Source organism: Chaetura pelagica, unplaced genomic scaffold (assembly GCF_000747805.2).
Source record: "Chaetura pelagica isolate M959 unplaced genomic scaffold, ChaPel_1.0 scaffold396, whole genome shotgun sequence".
In the NCBI taxonomy this organism is placed as follows: Eukaryota; Metazoa; Chordata; class Aves; order Apodiformes; family Apodidae; genus Chaetura; species Chaetura pelagica.
This window is the reverse complement of record NW_009953493.1, coordinates 263018-284665: the sequence shown is the minus strand read 5'-3', so window position 1 is coordinate 284665 and position 21648 is coordinate 263018. Positions and strand designations below refer to the sequence as shown.

General features: G+C 39.1%; 1 protein-coding gene across 1 annotated transcript in view; it reads left to right on the top strand.

Annotated features, from left to right (window-relative positions):
• The window catches only part of ITGA9 (integrin, alpha 9), a 212360-nt gene extending 191032 nt beyond the window's left edge, over positions 1–21328 (top strand). The window contains exons 27-28 of the mRNA XM_009999062.1: positions 4890–5009; positions 20573–21328. Coding sequence (XP_009997364.1) covers positions 4890–5009; positions 20573–20671 — 219 coding nt within the window. The 3' untranslated portion in view covers positions 20672–21328. The remainder of the gene's footprint in view (positions 1–4889; positions 5010–20572) is intronic.
• Positions 21329–21648: the final 320 nt, after the last annotated feature.

The window sequence follows — 21648 nt, the reverse complement described above, 5'->3', positions numbered from 1 at the left end:
TAGATAAAAGAGGAACCCCAGATAAAGTGCATGCAGCTCCTGCAGCAAGGTGCCCTGTAAAGCTGAAGGCTACCATATAGCTATCAGGTGCTGTCAGCTCAGCACAGGTATGCTTCATCAAGCTTTTGAACCTTTCCCTCCTTCTGAGTAGAGTTTACTGTGCTCTCATTTTCAGCCCTGTCACCTCAGGTTTAATTCAGTACAGGCACATGGTTGCCTTACATGCTGGTTTGGTTTTTTTTTCTCATGTTTATTTTTGCATGAGAAACATATATTTCAGGGAAAAAGTTTCTGGTTGTGGAGATTAGAAGGTTTATTCTGAGAGATATTTATATGCATATTTATATGCAGAGAGTTTAAATGCATATTCAAGTGCCTAAGCTTTAGCCATCTGCCTGCAAGGACTCCTGACTCCTGTCCTCCGTGTCTCCATTGGAAGGAGGAGCTTGTGGTACTAGACAGCACTCATGATGTCCCAGCCTTTTTTTAATGCACATGGGAATACTTCTTCCACTCAGCAACCCACCACCCTGTCTTGCCTTTTAGAAACACTGCATTTTAAGGCACCTGTTCTCCAGCTTACATTTAAGATGGGTGCAACATCCTAACCTGTTGGGAGCCAGATACTTGCTTCCTCCAGCAGCTTTGCAGCCTCCTTTCCAGTGGTTTATTTGCTGCCTTATTCTGTTTTGGTTTTCATTTTGTTGTTTTACCTTTCCATCTGTTACTGTAACAATCTCTTTATAGATTCTCCTGTCTTTACAGTGCAGTCTGGCAAGTAGAAACACACGCTTGGGTAAAGGAAGCAAACAATACACAGTAGCAATAAAATACAGTTAATTTCCCAGGGACAGAGACAAGCAGGTAGCAAGGATACCTCAGGTTTGTATTTCTTCAAGAGCTTTCAAGGTTTTATTTTACTGTATGTAAGTAGATAAATATATATACATATATACATATGTATGTACATATACATATATGTGCAGACATATAGGAGAATGGTGTCCTTACTGTAAGTCCCCCTTCTAGTATAATGGCACTTGGTTGGACAAGTCAGCCAGCAGTACAGTGGGGTTTGAAACACCAGAAATGCTCTAGATGATAATACAGAATTAAAGTATCTTTTCTTTTTTTTATAACCCCATGCCTTCAGTAGTGCTGTGGTTCATGTTACAAGTGCATGAAATTAATTCAGTGTGCTTAAGCAAAAAGAAGTGAAAATTTTGCAATTAGGTATTTCTAACCAGATTTTCCTCAAGTGTGCCTCTTGACTTTCTGAGCTCAGTAGCGTGTGCCTGTTCTACAAAGGGCTTCAGCACATTATGAACTTTTTTTTTGCAAAATTGCAACTCAGTTAACTTCTTGCCTACACGCTTTACTGAAACAGGGTGTTGTAAAAGGACTAAAAGCTACATAAAATTATTATTCTTTTCTGTTTGTTCACTGTCATAGTATAGCAGGTGTTTGGCGCAGGTAGAAGATGAACTGGTAGATGCCCTTGTCCACACAGGTTCAGCATTTCAGAAATCAGTTGGTAGAGTGCAGATCTCTGTCATTTAATAGAAGGGCAGTTATATTGCATTAAAGCTGATTGAGGTGAGAGCTACGCAGAGATAGACAGCAAGCTGTGCTGCCTCCCAGGCTTCCCTGCTTTCAGATCCTGCAAGTACAGTTGAAATAGGAAATGAAAATTCCTCATACGTCGACAGGACCAACTGTGTATTGGCCATTCCCTGGTGTTTCAGCAGAGCCTTAAAACAAGCCTGTAATCTGCTCCATGTTTTATAACTGTTGCCTGTGCTTTTTCTGAACCAGACAGCTGCCACCTCCCCCCACCCTCTCTGGGATACTTTCCCACCCCACCCTTATCTTCTGCATCAATTCTTCTTATCTCTCCTGTCTTCTCTATTGTCAGGGTTGTGGGAAGTGCACCGGGCAGGGTGCCTTGTGCCCCACAATGTGTTGGTTGCCCTGTAGGGACTGTGCTGTGGGGGTGGATGGGATGAGGAGCTCAAGATTCATTTGAGATTGGCTTTCAGAGACTGCACCATGACCAGTGGGTCAAGCAGCAGGTGATGGTGGCCTATTTCCCTTTAGTAATGTCACTCTCCACCTTCAACCTCTGCCCCCCGGAACAACTTGCTTCCCTGGCCTTCCACCACTTGCTGTACTGGCTTCTTGCTGATGCTCCCAACGTGTGATGTACACCATCTGCTCAGTTTGGTTTCATTGCTGTTTGGCTTGGATTTTTTTTTTGTTGGTTGTGTCTTCACCAAATCTCATTGCAGTGGCTGCTTAATCTGCAGGCAGATTTTAAGGGCTTGAGAGGGATAAGGACATTAACATGCACAACATCCCTTCTCTTCTCCAAACCACAAAGCCATTAATAGGGGCTTTTTATGCTTTTATTTCGATTCCAGACTGCTAGAAGAAAACCTGTTATTTTCTACCTTTATAGCTCAAGCTGTGACTGCAAAAGCTACAGTCAAGCTATTCCAGCCAGTGGACTTCGAACCTTAAACATGGGGCTCTTGCAGTAGAGATGATGTATGTTTTGATCTCTGCAGCTATTCCTGGCTCTGTCTTTTGGCAGCATGAAGGAGATGCAGGTCTATTGTGCTGGAGGTTTGTTATGTTAACATTTACTCTCTGAGTAGTGGATAGAAGACATCACCTCATTTTGCATCCAGAGACTGCTTGAAAGGCCTCTTCACTAAAGTTGGCTATACTTAAAATGTTAGGAGGTTTTTTCTTTTAGAGTCAGAAAGAAAAATAATGTTAGTGCCTTATCATCTAAGTAACAGTCATCTGACTTGGGTCTGCAAGATGGATGCTAACCATAGCCTCCGTGAGAAATGGACTGCTGCATCAGATCATCTTTCCAAGCTGGCTCAGAAATATGAGGAAGGCACAAGATTTGTGTTTGATCTCTCTGTCTGGTATTTCCCTTACACTCGTCTAGGCTATGAGGGAAAGTATGCTGTTGAGAAAACTTACTCTGTTCAGCAAGATGTCTAAAGTCTGACAAAGGCTTTGTGTTGATGTCTGAAATGCTAAAATTATTCTTTTTCTCTGGTGAAGAACTAGTCGATGTTTGAGAGCTATTTTGAGCATTGTGATAATAGTTCTGGAAATAAATTTGGATAACGTTTTCTATGTATAGCTTTGTTCCTGTCCATTTGTTTTGTTTTCATGTCACATTTTCATCAAGTACCTGATAATATCTCATCAAAAGAAAAAACATAGTGTGTGTAAATCATCTGTGTTAAAATTCCTCCTCCAGAAAAGCTGTGGTCTTAATCAGTGCTAGCCTGTGAAACTGAGACAAAAATCTCTGAGTACTTCTTTATGGGAACATAGTGACAAAATATAGCCCTACTCACCTGCTTTCTCTCATCTCTGCCTGTAATTTTTGTGGCTGTTTGTCAAGACTGCTTATGCTTACTGAAACAGAAATGTACATTAGTGGAATTTTGGGAGGTCCTGTCCCATTTTGCATTCAAAGCAGGGTTGTTGCCTGCACTAGCTCAGGATCCCCTTGCCTTTATGTTAGCCTTGAAAACCTGTGAGGATTGAGAACCCAGAGCCTCCTCTTCAACCTCTGTTCCCAGTGCTGCCATCACCTCCATGTCACAGTCTTTTCCTGAATGCCCACCTTCAACATCCAAGTGGGTTGTATGATACCGTGGTCCCTTCGCTCTCTCATAATCACACTGTTTGAAACAGTGTCATCAGTGAGTGAAGGTATTTAATGGGTCTTCCATGGGCCTTTTGAAGATGAGTATCTTGGGGCTGCAAAATTATATATGACTAACTTCTGGATTTTCAGACACTTTTAACTACCTTTGTTTTTTGTTGTTGCTTAAAAAATTGATTTAAAAATTCATGTTTACAAAAGGGTTCTGACATTTTTAAGTGAAGATTATGAAAGTGGTTTGTGAAGGAGGGAGGAAAGCTCACTACTTTGCCTTCCAAAACAAACCAAAACAAAGCCAGACAAAGCAAATGTATTACCTTTTTTAAAAAAATCTCTGCTGCCTCTTTACATTTGCTGGATATTAAATTGCAAAATGTAACATAGAAACAGCCCTCATTGGAGGGAACTGTTTTTGAGTTTCCACTGAGGAACTGGTTTTGATTGAAATAAGAGACTGGAAATTTACATGGTATATACAAGCGGTATAATTTACTCCCATTTACTTCTTAAAGCAGATGGTTAAGGAAGGCTCTTCATAGGATGTATTTCCCTGCCATACATGCTATACAAAATACGAAAAGAGAACAGCAGGGAGCTGCTCTCTTCGCTCCCAGAAGAACCCATGACTGCATGTGCCTTTCCCGCTTTCACACAATGCATCTTGTGAAGCGCAAGAGGGACAGTTTGTATTCAACAGGGATATATGCAAGTAGTCCCATTTTTTCTGGAAAAGAAGTTAACCAGCTCAGCATACATGAGTGTTTCATATGAAACATTGGGGTGTTTGGCAGGGCCAAATGATGAGTAACAGAAACCATGCAAGATGTCATGGCAATCTCTGCCAATCCAAGGGATGGAGTTTTTCAATGCAAACCTTTGTGCACCTTTGGTGGCCCAGCACCAGAACAAGCTTGGTGTCTGGGGTGGGGGTTTGGCAGGGTAAGAGTTATTTTGGAGTGGAAGCTGATATCCTTTGGATCCAACACATGGCTACTCAGATTCCACTCAAAAGCTTTAAATCTCTTGCAAAAAAATAGATGGAAAGCACAAAATTAAGGATGCATTCCATATTTGTTTGACAGATGAAATATGATCAGTGAGGCCACCATGCAATGTGTTTAATAAGATGAGTACAAGAGAAAACAATACAACTTCCAATCATTAAAAAAATCTTTTTCTAATTGCTTTGTAGGTGGTCTTTGAGGCTTTGCACAATCTGGAGCCTCGTGGGTATGTTGTCGGATGGATCATTGCCATCAGTTTGCTAGTGGGAATTCTCATCTTCCTGTTGCTGGCTGTGCTCTTATGGAAGGTAAGGTAACAGATGCAACATAGACACCAATGCTAATTCCAGGAAAAAAAAAAAAAAAAGCTTAAATTTATCCTTGCATTTAACATCCTTTTGTTTTAGGAACAAAATAATTGTCCGCTCAATTACAGAAGCCATTGGCCAGAAAAAATATTTTCATATCCAGGCTTTTGTGAGGGACAGGGAGAGACTCATGTTGCACAGAAGAAGTGGACTTTTTATTTTTAGGGCCTGGTTGTTAAATGTTGAAACCTCTGATACCATTTCAGGACAAAGGGAGATCCCTCTTAGAAACGTGCTGTTATCTCACACTTAGGTACTTGGTACATCTCTATGATTTTCTGATGACTGAGACTCACTAATTTCCACAGGGTTTTGTGAAAATTAGGTCAACGTTATTTGACTAGCCAAAAGATTGGGTGCATGCCTAGCAAAATCTTTTAGAATCTGGTGGGTAACTGCTGTTTTCAAGAGGTAAAGATCTGGGGGGAGAGGAGTATCCAGCAATAAATTCTTCAGTTCCCTCAAAGAGAGAGTTCCAGCTGAGTAAAATGCAGTACCAGAGCAAGAAGCACCAGGACCTGTAAAAAGCCAACCTTCACACCATCTCTGATAAGACACAATTCTTGTACCCAGGCACTGTTACATGGTAAAACTGGCCTGATGCTGACAGTCAGCAGCAGCCATCCGGTGTGGTAAATATAAAGGGCAAGGAGCTTCAAGTGTTTTAATTCCTCAGTTCCCTGTTACCAATCCATAAATTTCAAAAGGCCATGGTCAAGGTCAGGGACTGTCTTTGAGAGAAGTAAATCTCAAATGCACAGATGGGAATGAGTCCAACCTCATTTTGCTTCCTGTGGCTGAGGTCCAGCAGCCTGCTCCATGCTGTTCAGCAGCATGTGCGCTGCAGGCTCTGATCGCCGCCTGTGCCGGGGCTGGAGGTCACAGCCCCCGTGGGCTGCACAAGGACAGATCACTGCTGGTTGCCAGGCTATCAAATGAATTTACAAACCTGGGCCAAAAAACTGGCCATGCAATTCTTATTACAGATTGTACAGATGTGTGTGTATCTGTTTTATAGATTATACATCTACTTAATAGATTATATAAAATTTATACGGGTTATAGATTTAGAACTATTTTTATAGGCGTGTTTGAAGACACTTAAGCATATACTAGCTGGGTCAAATTGACTGTGCTTTCCATTTGGAAAATAATGTATGACCATGGTCTATAATATCTCATAACTTTTGCTTTTCTGGCATGTGGGAAATGCTTTTGGTTTTTTGGAAAAAAAAAATATTTTGAAGAAAAAGAAACACCTAAAAAAATATCTGTGCAATTAAGATGGCAGAAAACCCATAAGAATGGAAAAATGTGAGATTGGAAATGGCTCAGTGTTTATGTCTTAATGACACACAGTTTTGAAAAAGGAGTTACTGCTGCTGCTACCTAGATGACTGATTTCATGTGGCTCCTTTCCTGAGGGTAAAAGGACACAGATGAGCTGTTTGAAAATGTGCAAGATAAGAGGAACAGCACCTTTCGCTGTGAGTCTCCATGAAAATCATATACAAGTTCAGTTCTTGGTCTCTACTAGAATTAATGCAGTCCTTTGCTTCCTGGCTTAATCTTTAGACTTGAGCTCTTTTAAATTTTATAGGGGTCGTTCAAATACACATTAAGAAGCTGCCATTTTGTTGCATGAAAGCCCTAAAGGAAATTCCTAGTGACAGCAACATATAATTAGAACTAACACCAGGCCTATATAGACCTTTCTGCATGTCAGTGTTAAAGTTAAGGCAAAGCAAGGTGAGATACCCTGTACAGAGTCCTGTGGAAGAGATGGCAGTAAAAGCCAGGCTTTCTTAGCTGTACTCCAGGGCTTAATCGATATAGTTGCATGATTACTAATAGCACCTATAATTCAAGGTTTTGTTATAGAGAAATGTGATTAAAAGTGTGTAGCTGCTAGTGCCAGCCAGTATTTTTATTAAAGTCTTAGTTTGGAAAGTAAATATACTTAAGTAACACTTTGCACTCAGTGGTTGCTATATTTATAAAAGTTACTGGCAATATTAAAGTTGTCTGAGATAAAACTGACATGGGAAAGTTGCAGTCCTTCAGACGGATCTTAATTGTCTGATTGTAAATATTTGTTAGACATAATTGGCTGATATATCCTACAGTCATTCCTAAATTTTATGTATGAGGAAGTTAAAAAAACCCCACACGTACTGGAAGTGTTTTAGTCTTTATCTGTGGAATGAAAGAACAGATTTGAATTAGATGGAGTTTGGGGCATCTTTGAACCACTAGTGAGAACTAGAAATGACCCACTTTTTAGGACTAGGTTATAAACTGAATTATATTTTTAGCAGGGAATTAATTAGAGCTGAACTGTGGTCTTGGAAGACAGCTGTTTACATGAAGGAGAGCTGGAGCAAACTCATTCTAAGGGAACTGAGCACTGGCAGCAGGTACAGGGCTTGCTGGCAGTGGCTGTGTCTCAGTCCTCTGTGGAAGGTTCACTCTTGCTGTGTGCACAACTGTGCCATAAGTGGTGCCACACAACAGACAAATCCTCAAACACACTGTTGTTTTGCAGACAGGGTAAGCAGCTCCTTAACGTTGCAGAAAAATATTAGAATACATGTAAATATTTCACATGAGACACTGCTATACTTAACAGTGTTTGCTGCACTAAGATCTCAAGGCCATTCCAGCACAAAATCCTGGCTATACAGGATAAGGTTGCTGTGCATACAATAAGATGAAGATGGCAATTATTTAATTATTTGTAGATCTAATCTTGCCCAGTTTAGGGGCTTAATGTCAATGGAAGTGATGATAAATGCCTGGCTGTTTCACTTCAAATTAAAGCTTTTTTATTCACATGCAAGACCAGAGACAATTGTCTTTATACACACATAGCAAGATTTTTAGAGTGAGCTTGATAAGTTTTTTGACTGGCTTTGTTTCTCTGTTTAATTTAGTATTTCAGGTAGACACTGTTTCCTTTGGTTTAAGTTTGTACAGATTCAGAAGCGGTGAACACCTTTTCCCTGACTGTACAGGAGATACCCTGTGTAAGGCAGACCAGCAAGAGTTGCCCCATTTTTGCTGGATAGCCCAGCTTGACCCTGCCACTTATGGCTGTTTGTATCTTGTTGATCCACTCTGGATGCCTTTATGCAGGCATCCATGAGGACATGCTCCCACTCTTTCTGGTTCATCTGCAGTGCAGCTTACTCTCCCCACTCATGCCTTGCCTGTGGTCTCCCATGTGCAAGAGGAGCAGGAGGGGCTTTTGTGCTGTTACCCACAGCAATACATCTTGTTTTTTACTGCAGAGTTTGGCCTGCACCTCTTTGGTGGCCTCCAGATGCTTGTGGAGAGTGGAGCAGGGGTGTAGGTCACTTTGCTTCAGGCCAATTACCCATGTGCTAGAAGAGCCCGTGGTTTCACAAGCCCTGGCAGTGGTTCAGGAGGGAAAGGTGGTCACGGCTGGATTATTTTGGGGAGTGCTCTCCCAGACATGTTGCCCTTAGCTGTTAGAACTGCAGCTCTGTGGGGTGGCAAGGTTCCCTTTAGGCACAGTGGATTTATGCACACATAAACCAGGGGAGAATTGGCATAGGCCCTGCAAATGAAAAGCTGAAGCATAATATATTATAACACAGTAAATATTCTATTAATAATAGTAGTGCTTTACAGCGCTGTGGATTGAAGTTTCTATGTTTAAATTGGCTTGAGTTGTGGCGTGAATTATTCAAGCCATATCATTTTAGATAAAGTGCACAGAAAGAAAAAAAAAAATTGTTTATGCCCAGAGGATATCAGAGAGGATGTGTCAGTGAGTACCTGACTGGACATTTGGACAGCTGAGTGATCTGTGGAGCCAATTGTGAAAGTGATTTGCAAAACAAAGATTTCTATATTAATTGCTGTGACATTATTTTGTTCCTTTGTGGCATGTTTAACACAGGAGCTGGACTTTTATTTAAACTTACTTATCTAGACATTAAGCTTTTTTCTAAATTGAGCCTGTCCCTGGGATACCCAAGCTCTGAGTTGTCTAAAATGAGGTTTCTAGGACCATTATATAGCTTTTGGATTCCTGGGGCAAAGAACTAGTCTCTGGGTGTCCCATATGTAATAAGATACTTTTCTTCTCCAAACCCTGGATTTTTTACATGATTGCAGGGAGGAGAAGGACAAGCAGAATAGCACCCCCATATGTTGGTTTTTAATTCACTGGAATGTTTCTGCTATTCAGTATGTGCTAGACAGAATGTTTTTGCCTTTTGTTTTAAACCTTTTTTTTTTACTAGTTTTAGAAGAAATATTGTGAAGATACTTGTGTCTACTGAGCTGAGTTAGTGCAGGCTTAGAGCTGGCTTTTCCCAGCAGGGAGTATGAATCCTATCAAATGCTGGTCTTCCAAAATCCTCATTTAAGTGAAGGCTTTATGCGTGGATGCAGCTGTTTGCTAGCAGAGCTTATAAGGGACCAATTTTTAAATATAAAGCTTTCTTTATTAACTAGAAGGTTCTATTAAAAAAGCCGGACAAACCCAAGCAGGTTTTTCAAAGGTGTGTTTGGGCTTCTTGCTTGGAGAAGCCTTATGGCTCTTTTCTGTGACTGCACAAACACTTTGATTCCCCTACATGCAATAGTTGCCATTGCCTCACATATTGTTTCAGCATTCAGAAAACATCTGAAACTAACCAAGGCCAAAGCTAACTTGAAATTCATCTAGGTAGCAAAAGCCAGTGTTTTCCCCTTTTTTGGAAGGAGACACTTTCCTATACTTTGGGCCTCAAACATTAAGTCTTTTTACAATGGGCCAAAACATACAGCTCACCTTTTTCCAGCAGAGGAGAAAAAAAAAAAAAAAGCCAAACCCCAGCATTTATTCTCTGCCAGTGGTTCCTTTGTATCCTGTTACAAGCCCAAAAATATTTTCTTTCCCTTTTATCTAGAGGTCCTGTGGCAGAGGCTAACTACCATCTCCTGGCCAGTCGTTGTACCAGCCTCCTTTCCTGGTGGCCAGATTTAGGAGTAGTAGTAGCTCTGCAATGAAATAAAACTGCTTCCCCCACTCCCCTCCTTTCCCAGAGGTACATAGGCACATACATAGAATTATTTCATCAAACCTCTTTGGATTTCGGCAAAGGGGAGAAGTCTGGCTTCTCTCTCTTTCTCTCTCAGTGTATATATATATAATTTCAGCTCTGTATATCTATCTATAATCTATTCATATATATATAATATTTCCAGGAAGAGTACTTTTCACTTAAAAAATGTTTCCCAGGTGGTTGTAACCTACCTGTTATCACAGCTGCATAGCTTTCAAACATTGATTTTAGAGGTGGGAACAGAGAAACCTGTTGAAACTGTGTGGTGTTTCATGTGTTTGATGAAAGTTGTGCCTATTCAGAGTTCACATGCTTCTTCCTTTCTGTACATATACTTCCAAGAATAAACCACTATTTACTGTGGTGATACTTTAAAAAATAAGAATCATATTTGATGTTCAGATAAATAAGGCAGTTGGCTCAACTCACTGTGAGAGAATTTACTAGGGGCTACCGATAAGAAGGGTGGATTTCACAGATTGCAAGTGTCTTCCCTGTGGAGATGTAGATGGGTGCACGAGCTGCCTAAGAACTTGTAAAGGGAAGTCTATACTTCTCCTTTTTCTTTTCAGTGTTTGTTTTTGGTTTTTTGGGTTTTTTTAATGATTTTTCTCCACCTCCATTTAAAACTGTGTCATCACTAGTTTCTCATGCTTTCTTCCAAGTTTCTACCCAGCTTTGTCTTCTCATTTTTCAACTCATCTCATTTACAGAAGTAATATCCTTACCTGCAGGAACTAAATAGCTCCGTCATGTCTGTCCATCAAAATTGGAAATATTGTGACTTAATTTGTGTACTCTAAAGTTCCTCTTTGTGTAGTCCGCAAATTACTGTATTCTGTAGAGGTTTTCTGACAAACTTTTCATTTTGTTTTTGTTGCTCATTTATCTAGTTGCTTCAAATAAGCTGATTACTTGCTATTGCATATGTAGGCTTCTCAGGGATACAACTTTTTTTACATAGATTTTAGGCTCAGTAGACCTAGAATTGGATTTTTCAGTATTAGTGTTATAAATAATAAAAATGCAGTCAGGTGATAATAAACTTCTGTGAAAACCCATATTATCTTGTAAGCATGTGTGGATCTTCATTATGTATAGCAGTCATGAAACCCTGAGGAAATGGCACAGTGGAAGTGCTTTGTTGTCTGTTTAGATAATGACATTTTCACCAGGCAAAAGTCAGGTGGATGATCTGAAGTCTGCATATGTTCTTAAAGAACAGACAAAACTGTTTTTAAATAGTTTTTCTTTTCTTGCACCAAAGTGAATGTCACAAAATGTTTGTAGACCCTTGGCTTCACAAGACCAAAACAGTTTGTATTCTGGCAACAGTGGCTCACATGTGTTTTCTAGAGTACATTATTGGGGTGATTTGCTGTGCTCTTTGAATTCTGACCAGATATTAGAGGAAGATTATGTTTAGACATCTTTTATTTGTTCTTACACAAGTAAATACTTAGTGCTGCTTTCTTTTAGCCAAAACACTGCCTTCCCCAGTGAGTTTGCTGGCTACCATGTAATATTTGTTCACCAGCCTCAAGAGCAGCATTGGCACCTTTTCAGAACTGTTATGTGTCCAGTACTTGTGAAATGCCTTTGTTATCTTTCCTGATGAAATAAGCAATGTAAATGGGCAACAATAATGTTGCGTCTGAGCATTTTCTGTATTCTCAGTGTCCTCCAAATGGGAGCTGTGCATGCCAGGGCACTTTGAGAACATCACAGGCATTGCAGCTATGTCGCTCTCATCCTGGCACTGTGCAAAGAAATTGAAGGCACTGGCAAGAGAGGTATTGGGTTGTGGTTCAGAGCATCTTTCTGAACAGAAGAAAGGTAGCCACCATTTTCAGGAGCCCAAACCACAATAACAGTATGTGTGTAGACTGGAAAATCACAGATAAGTACCTAAGGTTCCAAGGTTCCCCACTGCCAGAACACAACATGTCTATTTATTGGATGTCCTTAGCATCCCTTAGACCCAAATGCCAAGAACAGAGAAATGTGACTTGCATAGTCTGAATTCACTCTTCAGGCTTGATGTCACAGTGTGAAATGCTGTGTTATGACTTAGACCAGCCATAGCCATTTCCTTCTTGTTCAGCTAAACTCATGAAAGTAATTTATTCTGATAATTATGAACATAGTGCAACTTTCATTCAAATATTTTGGCAGGTCAGATATATCAAAATAGAATTGTAAAGCTATTTTTTATTGATTCCAGAAATAGCTTTTAATGTTTAGTCTCTGGTTTTTAAACAAAGCTGGAAATATTTTATTTATCTTTTTTTTGAAGAGGAAATGGAAAATACAGATTGACATATGTTATAAATTAATTGCACTTACAGCAATGATATGCCTAACTACTGTCCTATTCCCTGCTGAGGTTTAAGAAATCAGTATCTAGTAATTTCTCCAGACATATCTGCAGCAGACATTGTGTTCTTTCAAATTTTTGAGACTGATAATAAAATATGAACTTTGGATGATGACTGTGTTCATTCTGTGACTCTTTGAAAAATAAACTACTTAAATTTTGCAATATGAAAACATATTTAAACTATTTGGAAGTGTTTATAAGTTTTAATGTTGAATAATTAACTTTTTTATTACACTTATAAGTATGCTGGTAACATCTGTCATATAAGTTACTGTACACAGTTACCATCCTGCAAGAAGTTCATGCTTTCATTGAACTCAAATTACCAGAACTCAGCACTGGAGGATCTTAAAAGTCCAGTTATTTAATTTCTTTTCATTTCTGAAGTACAGTAAGTACTAAGTCCTTAACAAAATATTTTATGTATGCACAAGTTAATCAAATTCTAAGTGAGTATGAGCCTTGTCATACCTTGGCAAACTAGGTTTTACTTATATGGTAAAGATATTCCAAGGGTAGACACCAGAGTGACCAGCTTTATTCACCTCATTAGCAGGTAGGTCCATTGAAGTAAACTGAACAACTCCTGGGTGAAAAATTGCATGAGAAGTGGTTAAGGGAACAAATTATTGATGACTGGGCTTTGTGTTCAGAGTGGGAGGACACTCTAGCAGCAGTGACAATAGCAAGGGTTGTTATATTCACAAAAACAAAGTGCTAAATTAGCTTGTTTGTATCAGTGCCTATCTCTGTAAGCAGTTATCTCTTTTACACATCTAAATGCATCTGCTCCTTGCATGCTGGTAGTCTGAATTTGTGCATCTACTTTGAGGTACTTAGCCTTTGAGTTTTTGAAAATTTGGCCTTTGAGACAGACATAAAGCATTTGGTTAAATTAATAGTTTATTTAATGACTCCTTAAACTAGGTTTATTAATTCACTGACTGTTCTTAGGAAAAACAGAAGCACTTAAAGAATTTCTTAATATTTCAACATTACAAAATAACTACCTGATAAAATGTATGTTTAAAAGCTATGCTTGTTTTACTACCAGAGCATGTAAAATAAATTTCCTTCTGAAATCCACTGGAGGACTACAGACCTTTACCCTAGGTACCAATACTAATATCCTAAGTCAGTTATCTAGACTATATGAAAGTAACTTGAAAGTCAAGTGCAATTTTGTGTACATTGCTAATTCTTTTCTACCACAGCAATGTCTATTGGTTGCAATACATTAGGAACTTGTCATTGAGCAAAATGCTCAACTTCTTTTTGCCTCAATTCCCCAGCTGCATAAATACATATAGCATTGCATATTTATACGAAGTATATATATTGTGTGTATACAAGCACACACATAAACCAGCCACTTATGGATTGGTGAAGTTTGAAGCATATATATTTATTTTCTTGTCCATGTTTCACTGAGAAAATGAGGACCCATGTTACAGGCAAGTTAAGGGATTTGCCTCTCAAAAAGTCAATGGAAGACCGAATAATCAAGGCCAGACCACTGGAGCCCTCATGAGTTTACCTTAGACACACTGTCAGCCTTCCTCCTGAATATGCAGTTTCTTTTTTAATTGCAGGCAGGGCATGTGTCCACTTTCCAAACATGGCTTTTCCTCATGGGAGGATGCAGCTGGTGGCAGTTTGCCAGTCCTCTGTGGAAAAGCTGATACCTAATTTCTCCTCATGACCCCTCTTTGCCATGGCAAGGGTCCTTTAATTGGAAGGAAGGAAACAGTGCATGCTCTTGGACCTGGTGGCTTGCCAGAATTATCCAGGGCCATGCAAATCCAAGTGCAAAATGTTTTTTCCTACCTTCTTGGTAGCAAAGTGAGATGCACTTGATAACCAGCAATCATTCTGCAGTAATGACATCAGAGGCTGCTGCTGCTGTGCCAACCGGTGGCATCTTCCTTGGTGAAGCTCCTGGTCCTGCTTTGAACTGTGATTAGCTGTATATTTTTCTAACTGTGGCAGTGTTTATGAGAAGTGCCTAAGGGGCATGCACCCAAAAAAGGTGAGGAGAAAGGTAAGGTAATTCTTTCTACAGGGCCACAAGGTTTGGGACCTCTGCCTGTACTGAAGAAGTTTGGCAGTAAAAGGTCAATGATGTAAATACAGACTGTAGTTCTTTGTCAGATACAGCTGGATAGTGCTTACAGTAGATGAAGAAACTGTAATAGATGAAAGACAGCTTAAGACACCAAACTCAAAGTATCTTATCAAAGCCTCATTACATGGGACATTTCTGCAGTGTTCTTAAATTTAATTTTGTTTCTTAGTTACATCTACGTGAGTACTTCCTTTCTCATCTTTTTTACTCACTGGTTTGCACTGTGGTCAGTAACTTCTATTAGAAGAAATCTGTCAGTCAAGCAATACTTTTTGTACACAACTTAGTACCTCAATATACACTAGATGAGCTTAATTAAAAATTGTACCAAAAGTGGCAAAAGTCTGATCTAGTTTTGGATTCTGTTTGAACATTGTTGTTCACAAATGTTTATTCCCAGCTCAGTTATAGTCTGCAAACTCTACTATAAATCAAGACATAATGTGGGGTTTTTTCAGCAGTGTATATAGGTGTTTTTTTTCATGTTTCTTAGTGGGTGTTGTAAATATGAAGAAGACTTCTAAAAAAAACCCAACTTAACCATTGTTCTACAAACTATTCCTCTTTTTATTTGTTTGGGAAAAATAACCTCATTGGGCAAGATAAATGTAGACATTTATTCAACAGTGAATATAACAAAGACAGTGGTATTGGTTGCTCTCTCATCAACTCTGTTTTTTTCCCAAATGTGGATTAAATTTTGTTCTGTAATATAATCACTCTTCAAATGTATTTATCCTTGGCACCCTGGAGAGATAGCTGTGGGATGGTAATGCAGGAAATGTCAACTAAATGTTTGTACTTTTGGAGTGCAGAGAAATACAAAGTCCAGTTACTCATTGATCAGCCTTTGGATGTGCAGATGGAAGTGCAGAAAATAGCAGGAAAAAGAACCACAGTAATTTATTATTATTATAGTTAAATACCTTGAAATCATTTTGACTGAGGTTTTCAGGTTTTGTGAGTGCTTGAATAATGCATATTTATGCAAGTGTTGTTAGACATGACTAATCTGTGATTTTTAAGGAATTTAAACCTGGCATCACAGCCAAAGCGAGTTGTGTGTGATGCCAGTGAAAGATACTTTAAGCACTCAAGATTGAATAGATGCCTTGACAGTGCTGTCACCTGGCAAGAAAAAACTTTGTAATAACAGGTATAATTTCCCAGCCTACAGGTTTTCTATTGCTTTATTGTTCATTTTTGCCAGGAACATGCTTTCTGCTCAGCATATACTGTAGATGGCAGTAAGGTTATGCTAGAAAAGGATATGCAGGCTGGAATAACTAAACTAAAGGAAGTGTGTAAAACCTGTGGAGGGTTTCAGGGTTTGAATCTAAGCCACCTATTTATAGCAGCTCTAATATTTTCTTGAAGTACCTCCAGAAAGAACTGGTTATAGTTTGTCACTTCTGGTAAAGATCAGGGCATCTTTTTCTTTCCATTTTGTTTGGTTCTGCCTGAATTTGTTTTGATTTGTTGAAAAGCAATCAGACATCTTAACAGTTTATCATGGCAGATGTAAAACACAACATTTTGTGGATTCACAGACAATTTAGGCATTCTTTCCTTTCTCTGGTGTGGGGCCTCAATTGATGGTGAGTAACTGTCAGTAATAGCCCCAGGATTTCAGGACTATTCCTATATTCCCGAAGTCTTCAGTGGCCCTTTTTCTCCCTTGTGTTTGCACACGGAAGAAATGCAGAAGGACACGGTGGCGTTGGCATAGCAGCTTCTTTCTGAGGAGGTCTGCCAGGATTAAGAATAAAGCATGGTGAATGCTGAGTGTTGCCCCCTTCCTGAGACCTTTTTTTCAGCACCGCTGACCCAAAATGCCCAAAACTCAAGAGGATCTCCTTCTCTTTCCTAAATACTTTTCACCCAAATCTGAAATGCTGGCTGTGGTTTGCTTTTCTTATTTCTTAATTGCTGTTGGTGTCTGATACCTCTTGGTCCATAATAACCCTTCAGCTTCCCATTGTACTCTCTTCCTGAATTAATTGTCCTGTTGCTCTCCCTCTCACGAGGAATGACATTTTCCTCAGACACAGGCTGACTGGTCAAAGTGTTATCAGCAGTCCTTTCCTTAGATACAGTGCTGTGAATTCCCACATTGCATAATGAGGTCACAGCCCTGGACTTGAGTATTCCTTTGCCATTTACATACACACATGTACACACAGACATATGTCTGTTATACAGAGAAAGCAAAGTTTGTGAGAACTGAGACCCATTGCCCATGAAACATGGGCTGGAGGTCATCTGGCCCATTGAAAAGACCCTTTTCACAGATGAGATTACAGCAATACCCTTGTTAAAGCATAGGATCTCTCCTCGCCCAGCTTGAAATCCAAGACTGACTCCCAGCAGTGCTGTCCTCACTGGGTTTTTTGAGTTTCCTTGTAACAGGGCTTTGAATTAGCCATAGAAGAGAGATCAGAGGTTGTAGGTCTTCTGGTGTCACTTCTGCCCCGTGTGACAAAAGAATCATTATATACTTAGCTCCATATTACACCAATTCTCCTGCTTTGGTCCATGTGTCCTCCTCCTTATGACCCCTGTATCTCCTCACTATGATGTTAAACTTGCTTGTTCTCTCCAGCTTGCCACAGGCATTTCTCAGCCCTCACCATATGGGTTAATATTGCTGTCATTTTAAATGAAATCATTTTATTGTAAGGAGATGGAAATTTCGGCCATGTGGTATCCTGTGAGGCAATGACTACGTTGTCATTTTTTTCATGGCCATTACCCAAAAAACCCACCACAGACACCTTTCTGGTGATGATAGGGACTCTGTCACATTAAGTGGAAATATGCGGTGTGGACGTTAAGGAACAGTACCCCATAACAAAGCACATTCTTGCCTTTTAGGGATAAGAAATATATCTAACCCCTGACCACTGTCCCCTTAAATCCTTAAGGTCTAGTTTCTCTTTTTGCTTGCACTTAAGTCCGCTTCATAATTTGGGATTATCTACATCATTTACAGCAAGTAAAACATATATAGCTTCGTAGTGGAATCACTGCTAGGTGCAGGATTTCATGCTTCATTAATATTTAGGTATTCAGCTCTCTTTTTTGCCCTACTGGAAAGCTATACAAAAGCATTCTGTGTTCAGGAACAAAATAGTAAAATGCCAAAGCTATCATAACCAACTTTTCAAGAGAATTCTTCAAGCAGATGTTCACAAACAGACATTTTTTTTATTAAAATAACAGTGGGAAAGAGTTTGCTTTTGTTTGTTTGGCCCTTGAGGAAATTAAAAAGCCTTTCTGTAATTTTGATTATATCTTCAAGAGGGGATTTTATTGTACCAAGGATGTGGTTGCATGAAGGATGGAGACCTTAAGGCTTTAAAACCTGTTTTTTAAAGCTACAAATTGAACTTCAGTTATTTATCTTAGGAAATAAAGTCCTGTGGCAATTTTCTTTTCTAATGTGCAGAGTATGTAGGTCTGTTATAAAAACTGGTAATGCAAAAGTGGCACCTACTACTTCAGCACATCTGCTCCCTGAACCATATGTCATGTATCTGCAGATTCCTGTGACTAAAAGAAGTACCTACAATAAAATCCTAGTGGGGCAGAAGAACCAAGTAATAGTTTCTTAAGCTTTTTTTCCTTACCTATTATCAATAAAATAATTCACCTCCATTTTAAACCATTAGAATCTAGAGAAACTTCTGCTATTGGCTTCAGGCCTCCATTTAGCTGAAGTATGTTGGCATCAATGGTGAAATTTCACTGGGTTTTTTGATGATGCTATCTTGAGGATGTCTTCTCAAAATACATACTTTTCACTTGTATAACGTTAGTGCAAGTACTAGTAATGATATTTTCCTAATGAAGAAAGAATTAGGTCTGATTCTAGAGCAAGTTTGAAGAATAGGGAATTAGAAAAGCTCTTATTTAATTCTCTTTTTCTGAATCCTTGCATACACTGTTCTGAAAGATGGTAGGAGGTGAGGGAGACATGGCCCTCCAAAATTCAAGTGTCCCTTTTGAGAGGTGGTTTTTCAGAGCAAAACCACCATCATCCATATATGTGCACATATTGAGCAGCAAATAAAATTTTGCTTATGGTAGATGGGAAAGAGACTGTATCCATAGTCTATGCACAAGCCTGTGAGCAAACTGCTTGTAAGGTCTAATTCCAACAACTTGTGGGGACTTTTGGAAGGTCATGGGACCACTATATAGTTGAGATCATAGGCATTTATGTTAATGTCTACCTATTGTACAGTTATAAAGTGGTTGTGGGCATATGTGTAATGTACATCTATGCTCTCAGCAGGGTACACCTGTCTCTAGATTAATAGCATGCCCTAGGACTGTGGTCCACAGTTATCCACAAAAGGGGCTTGTTAGACCACATGGCACAGGAGGTAAGAGATGGTACCTATGTCTGGCCTCATGTTGCTGTGAATTCAGGATTTATGTGGGGGCACTGGCAAAAACCTTGGCTTTAAAAAGTTCTGTTGGAGAAGCACCCTTGGCAATTTGAACAGGCTGCCTTTCATATCCCTGTGAGTTAAAATATACTTGAACAAAATTAAAGTTGCTAAAGAACTGAAACTAAAAAGCCCAACTTAAAAGAAACTTAGTAGTGACAAAACAACACAAAGTATTCCTACATATAGCCAATTTGGGAATAAAGGATGGTAATAACTGGTTGATAAAGAAAGACTAAAGCACCATGTTTTACCCAGCAGGAGTAAGAAAACAAGTTTAGAATGGTAGGAGTTACATAAATTTTTAATTATGATGAACAAAATGGTCTCAATAGTGCACTGCTAAGTTTGAGGAGTTATCCTTGAATGCTTAACAAAGTCTGTTATTAAAATTATTTTTGTTTATTTGAAAGGCTTAAAAAAAAGCATATATGGGAGATTTTTATCCAAACTGAAATGAAAACCATTTGCTTTTCTTTAACTAAGTACAAGAGTTGAGGAAACAAGAAGATACGCAAAAATGCTTATCAGCCCCACAGCATCTTGAAAGCTTGTGGAGGAGCTATTGTTGATGCTCTGGATTTTGCAAGATCAGGCTTGTATTTTGCCTTCTGAGCTGCAGATTATACAGTTGGTAGCAATGGGACAAGGGAAATCATTTGGTGAAAAGAAGAGTCTGAAGCTATTGGTTTCCTCCAAAGAATCTTAAGATAAATTATCCTTAAATAGAAAATTTGCGATCTGAACTTAAAGTGGTTACTGGCAGGAAGAGAAGTAGCTGTGGTTGCACAGCAGTGGGCTGATACTTCTGGAGATGGGTATGCAGAAATGGCAGCAGAGCTCTTCAGAATGGTGGTGGAGCACCTGTGATAGACAGTAGACCATGTTGGCTTTTCTTACAAAAGTTTCTTACAAGAGTTTCTTACAAAAAAGGCTGATAGTTGGAAATTGGTTGCTGGAAGGTGTGCATACTGTATTCTGCTGATCTCTGTTGTTTTGTGCAGTTGTGGACACTTGAGAGCACAGTTCATAAAGCTCTGGCAGCATTTATTCAGGACCCAAGTGCTAGCCTGGCTTTAGTTTTGGATCCAAATTTTGTATCAGTCTTTATTTGAAACCAATAAACCTGTGTCTGCCTGTTCTGATCTGTCTTTATTAGAAATATTTTTTTTGTTTGGTTGGGTTTTTTTGTGTTTGTTTTTTGTTTTTTTTAATAATCTTTCATATAAGAGGACTCTTCCCTCAGAGTAGTTTATCTTTAAAGAGCAGAGTATTTGTGGAGATTCAGGACCCAGTTTGATGTAATTTATACTGATGTAAACAAGCAGCTATAGTTCCAGATTGGCGCTAAGAGAAATTAGATATCGACACCTGTGCTACTTTTTTGAGCACACTATTTTCTGACAAGGTAAGTTTAAATTTATTGACACTGTTACTTACCACTGTCTTCCCTTCTTGATTTGCAGATGGGCTTCTTCCGCCGGAGGTACAAGGAAATCATTGAGGCCGAAAAGAGCAGAAAGGAGAATGAAGATAGTTGGGACTGGGTCCAGAAAAATCAGTGAACTGCCCACAAAAACTAAAGCCCAGTCATGTGACACGTGCTTGCTAGCCTATAGGTCCTGCTCTCGTATCTTCCATATGTGGAAGAAGGAATCTTCTCCAGATTTTTCGGAGACCCCATTGATGCTGTGTCTTTATCACTCCACCAAGCTAGGGAACATATCCTGAGGCAACCACTGCAGCCATGTCAGGTGACTGGAGCGATTTACACTTCACTTAAGAGCTGAACTTCGAACTTTAGTAACCAAGCTGCAGTGCAGAGCAATATTTATGAATCCAACTATGTGGTATACCCTCAGGGGAAGACTGTTACCTAAAAATATTTTTTATAAATATAGGCTTTTTATATTGATTATGTCTTTATATTTGTATCAATGTTTTATAGTTTCTATTGAATAGCTATATAGTTCACTCAAGCACTGATATCTGGCTACATCCTTGGAAATACATATATGTATATATAAATCCTATTGTACTTTTAAACTTCAATGCAAGAGAGAAAAGAGAGATTTGCAGATAAAAGTAGCTGAAATCCTCATATGCTTAATTCACAAGGCTTGGTAATGTTGTATATAGACCATTTAATGGCAGTAAGCCAAAGTCTTTTCACTATTCTTTTTTTTTAATTGAATTTGGGTTTTGATTTATAAACTAAAGAACCTAAAGCATTGCACAAATGTGATGTTTTGTATCTCAGACTGCCCTTTATGGGTCTGAATGGGAGAGGATGAAAATGCTTTCTCAGTGACAAGTAGCAAGGCTTGTAGCTTCCTTTACTCACTGAAGGATGCATCACAGAATGTTTTCCTTTGGGAAGTTTTCTCTGCCAGTCTCTTAGTACTTTGATAATGTACTGACTGAAGACTGAACAACTGAACAACAATGTAAGACTGGACAACTGACATACCAGAAGAATATAATTGGGCCAACCACTATGACATTGACAATTTCATTGGATTTAAAAATAAAAAAAAATAAT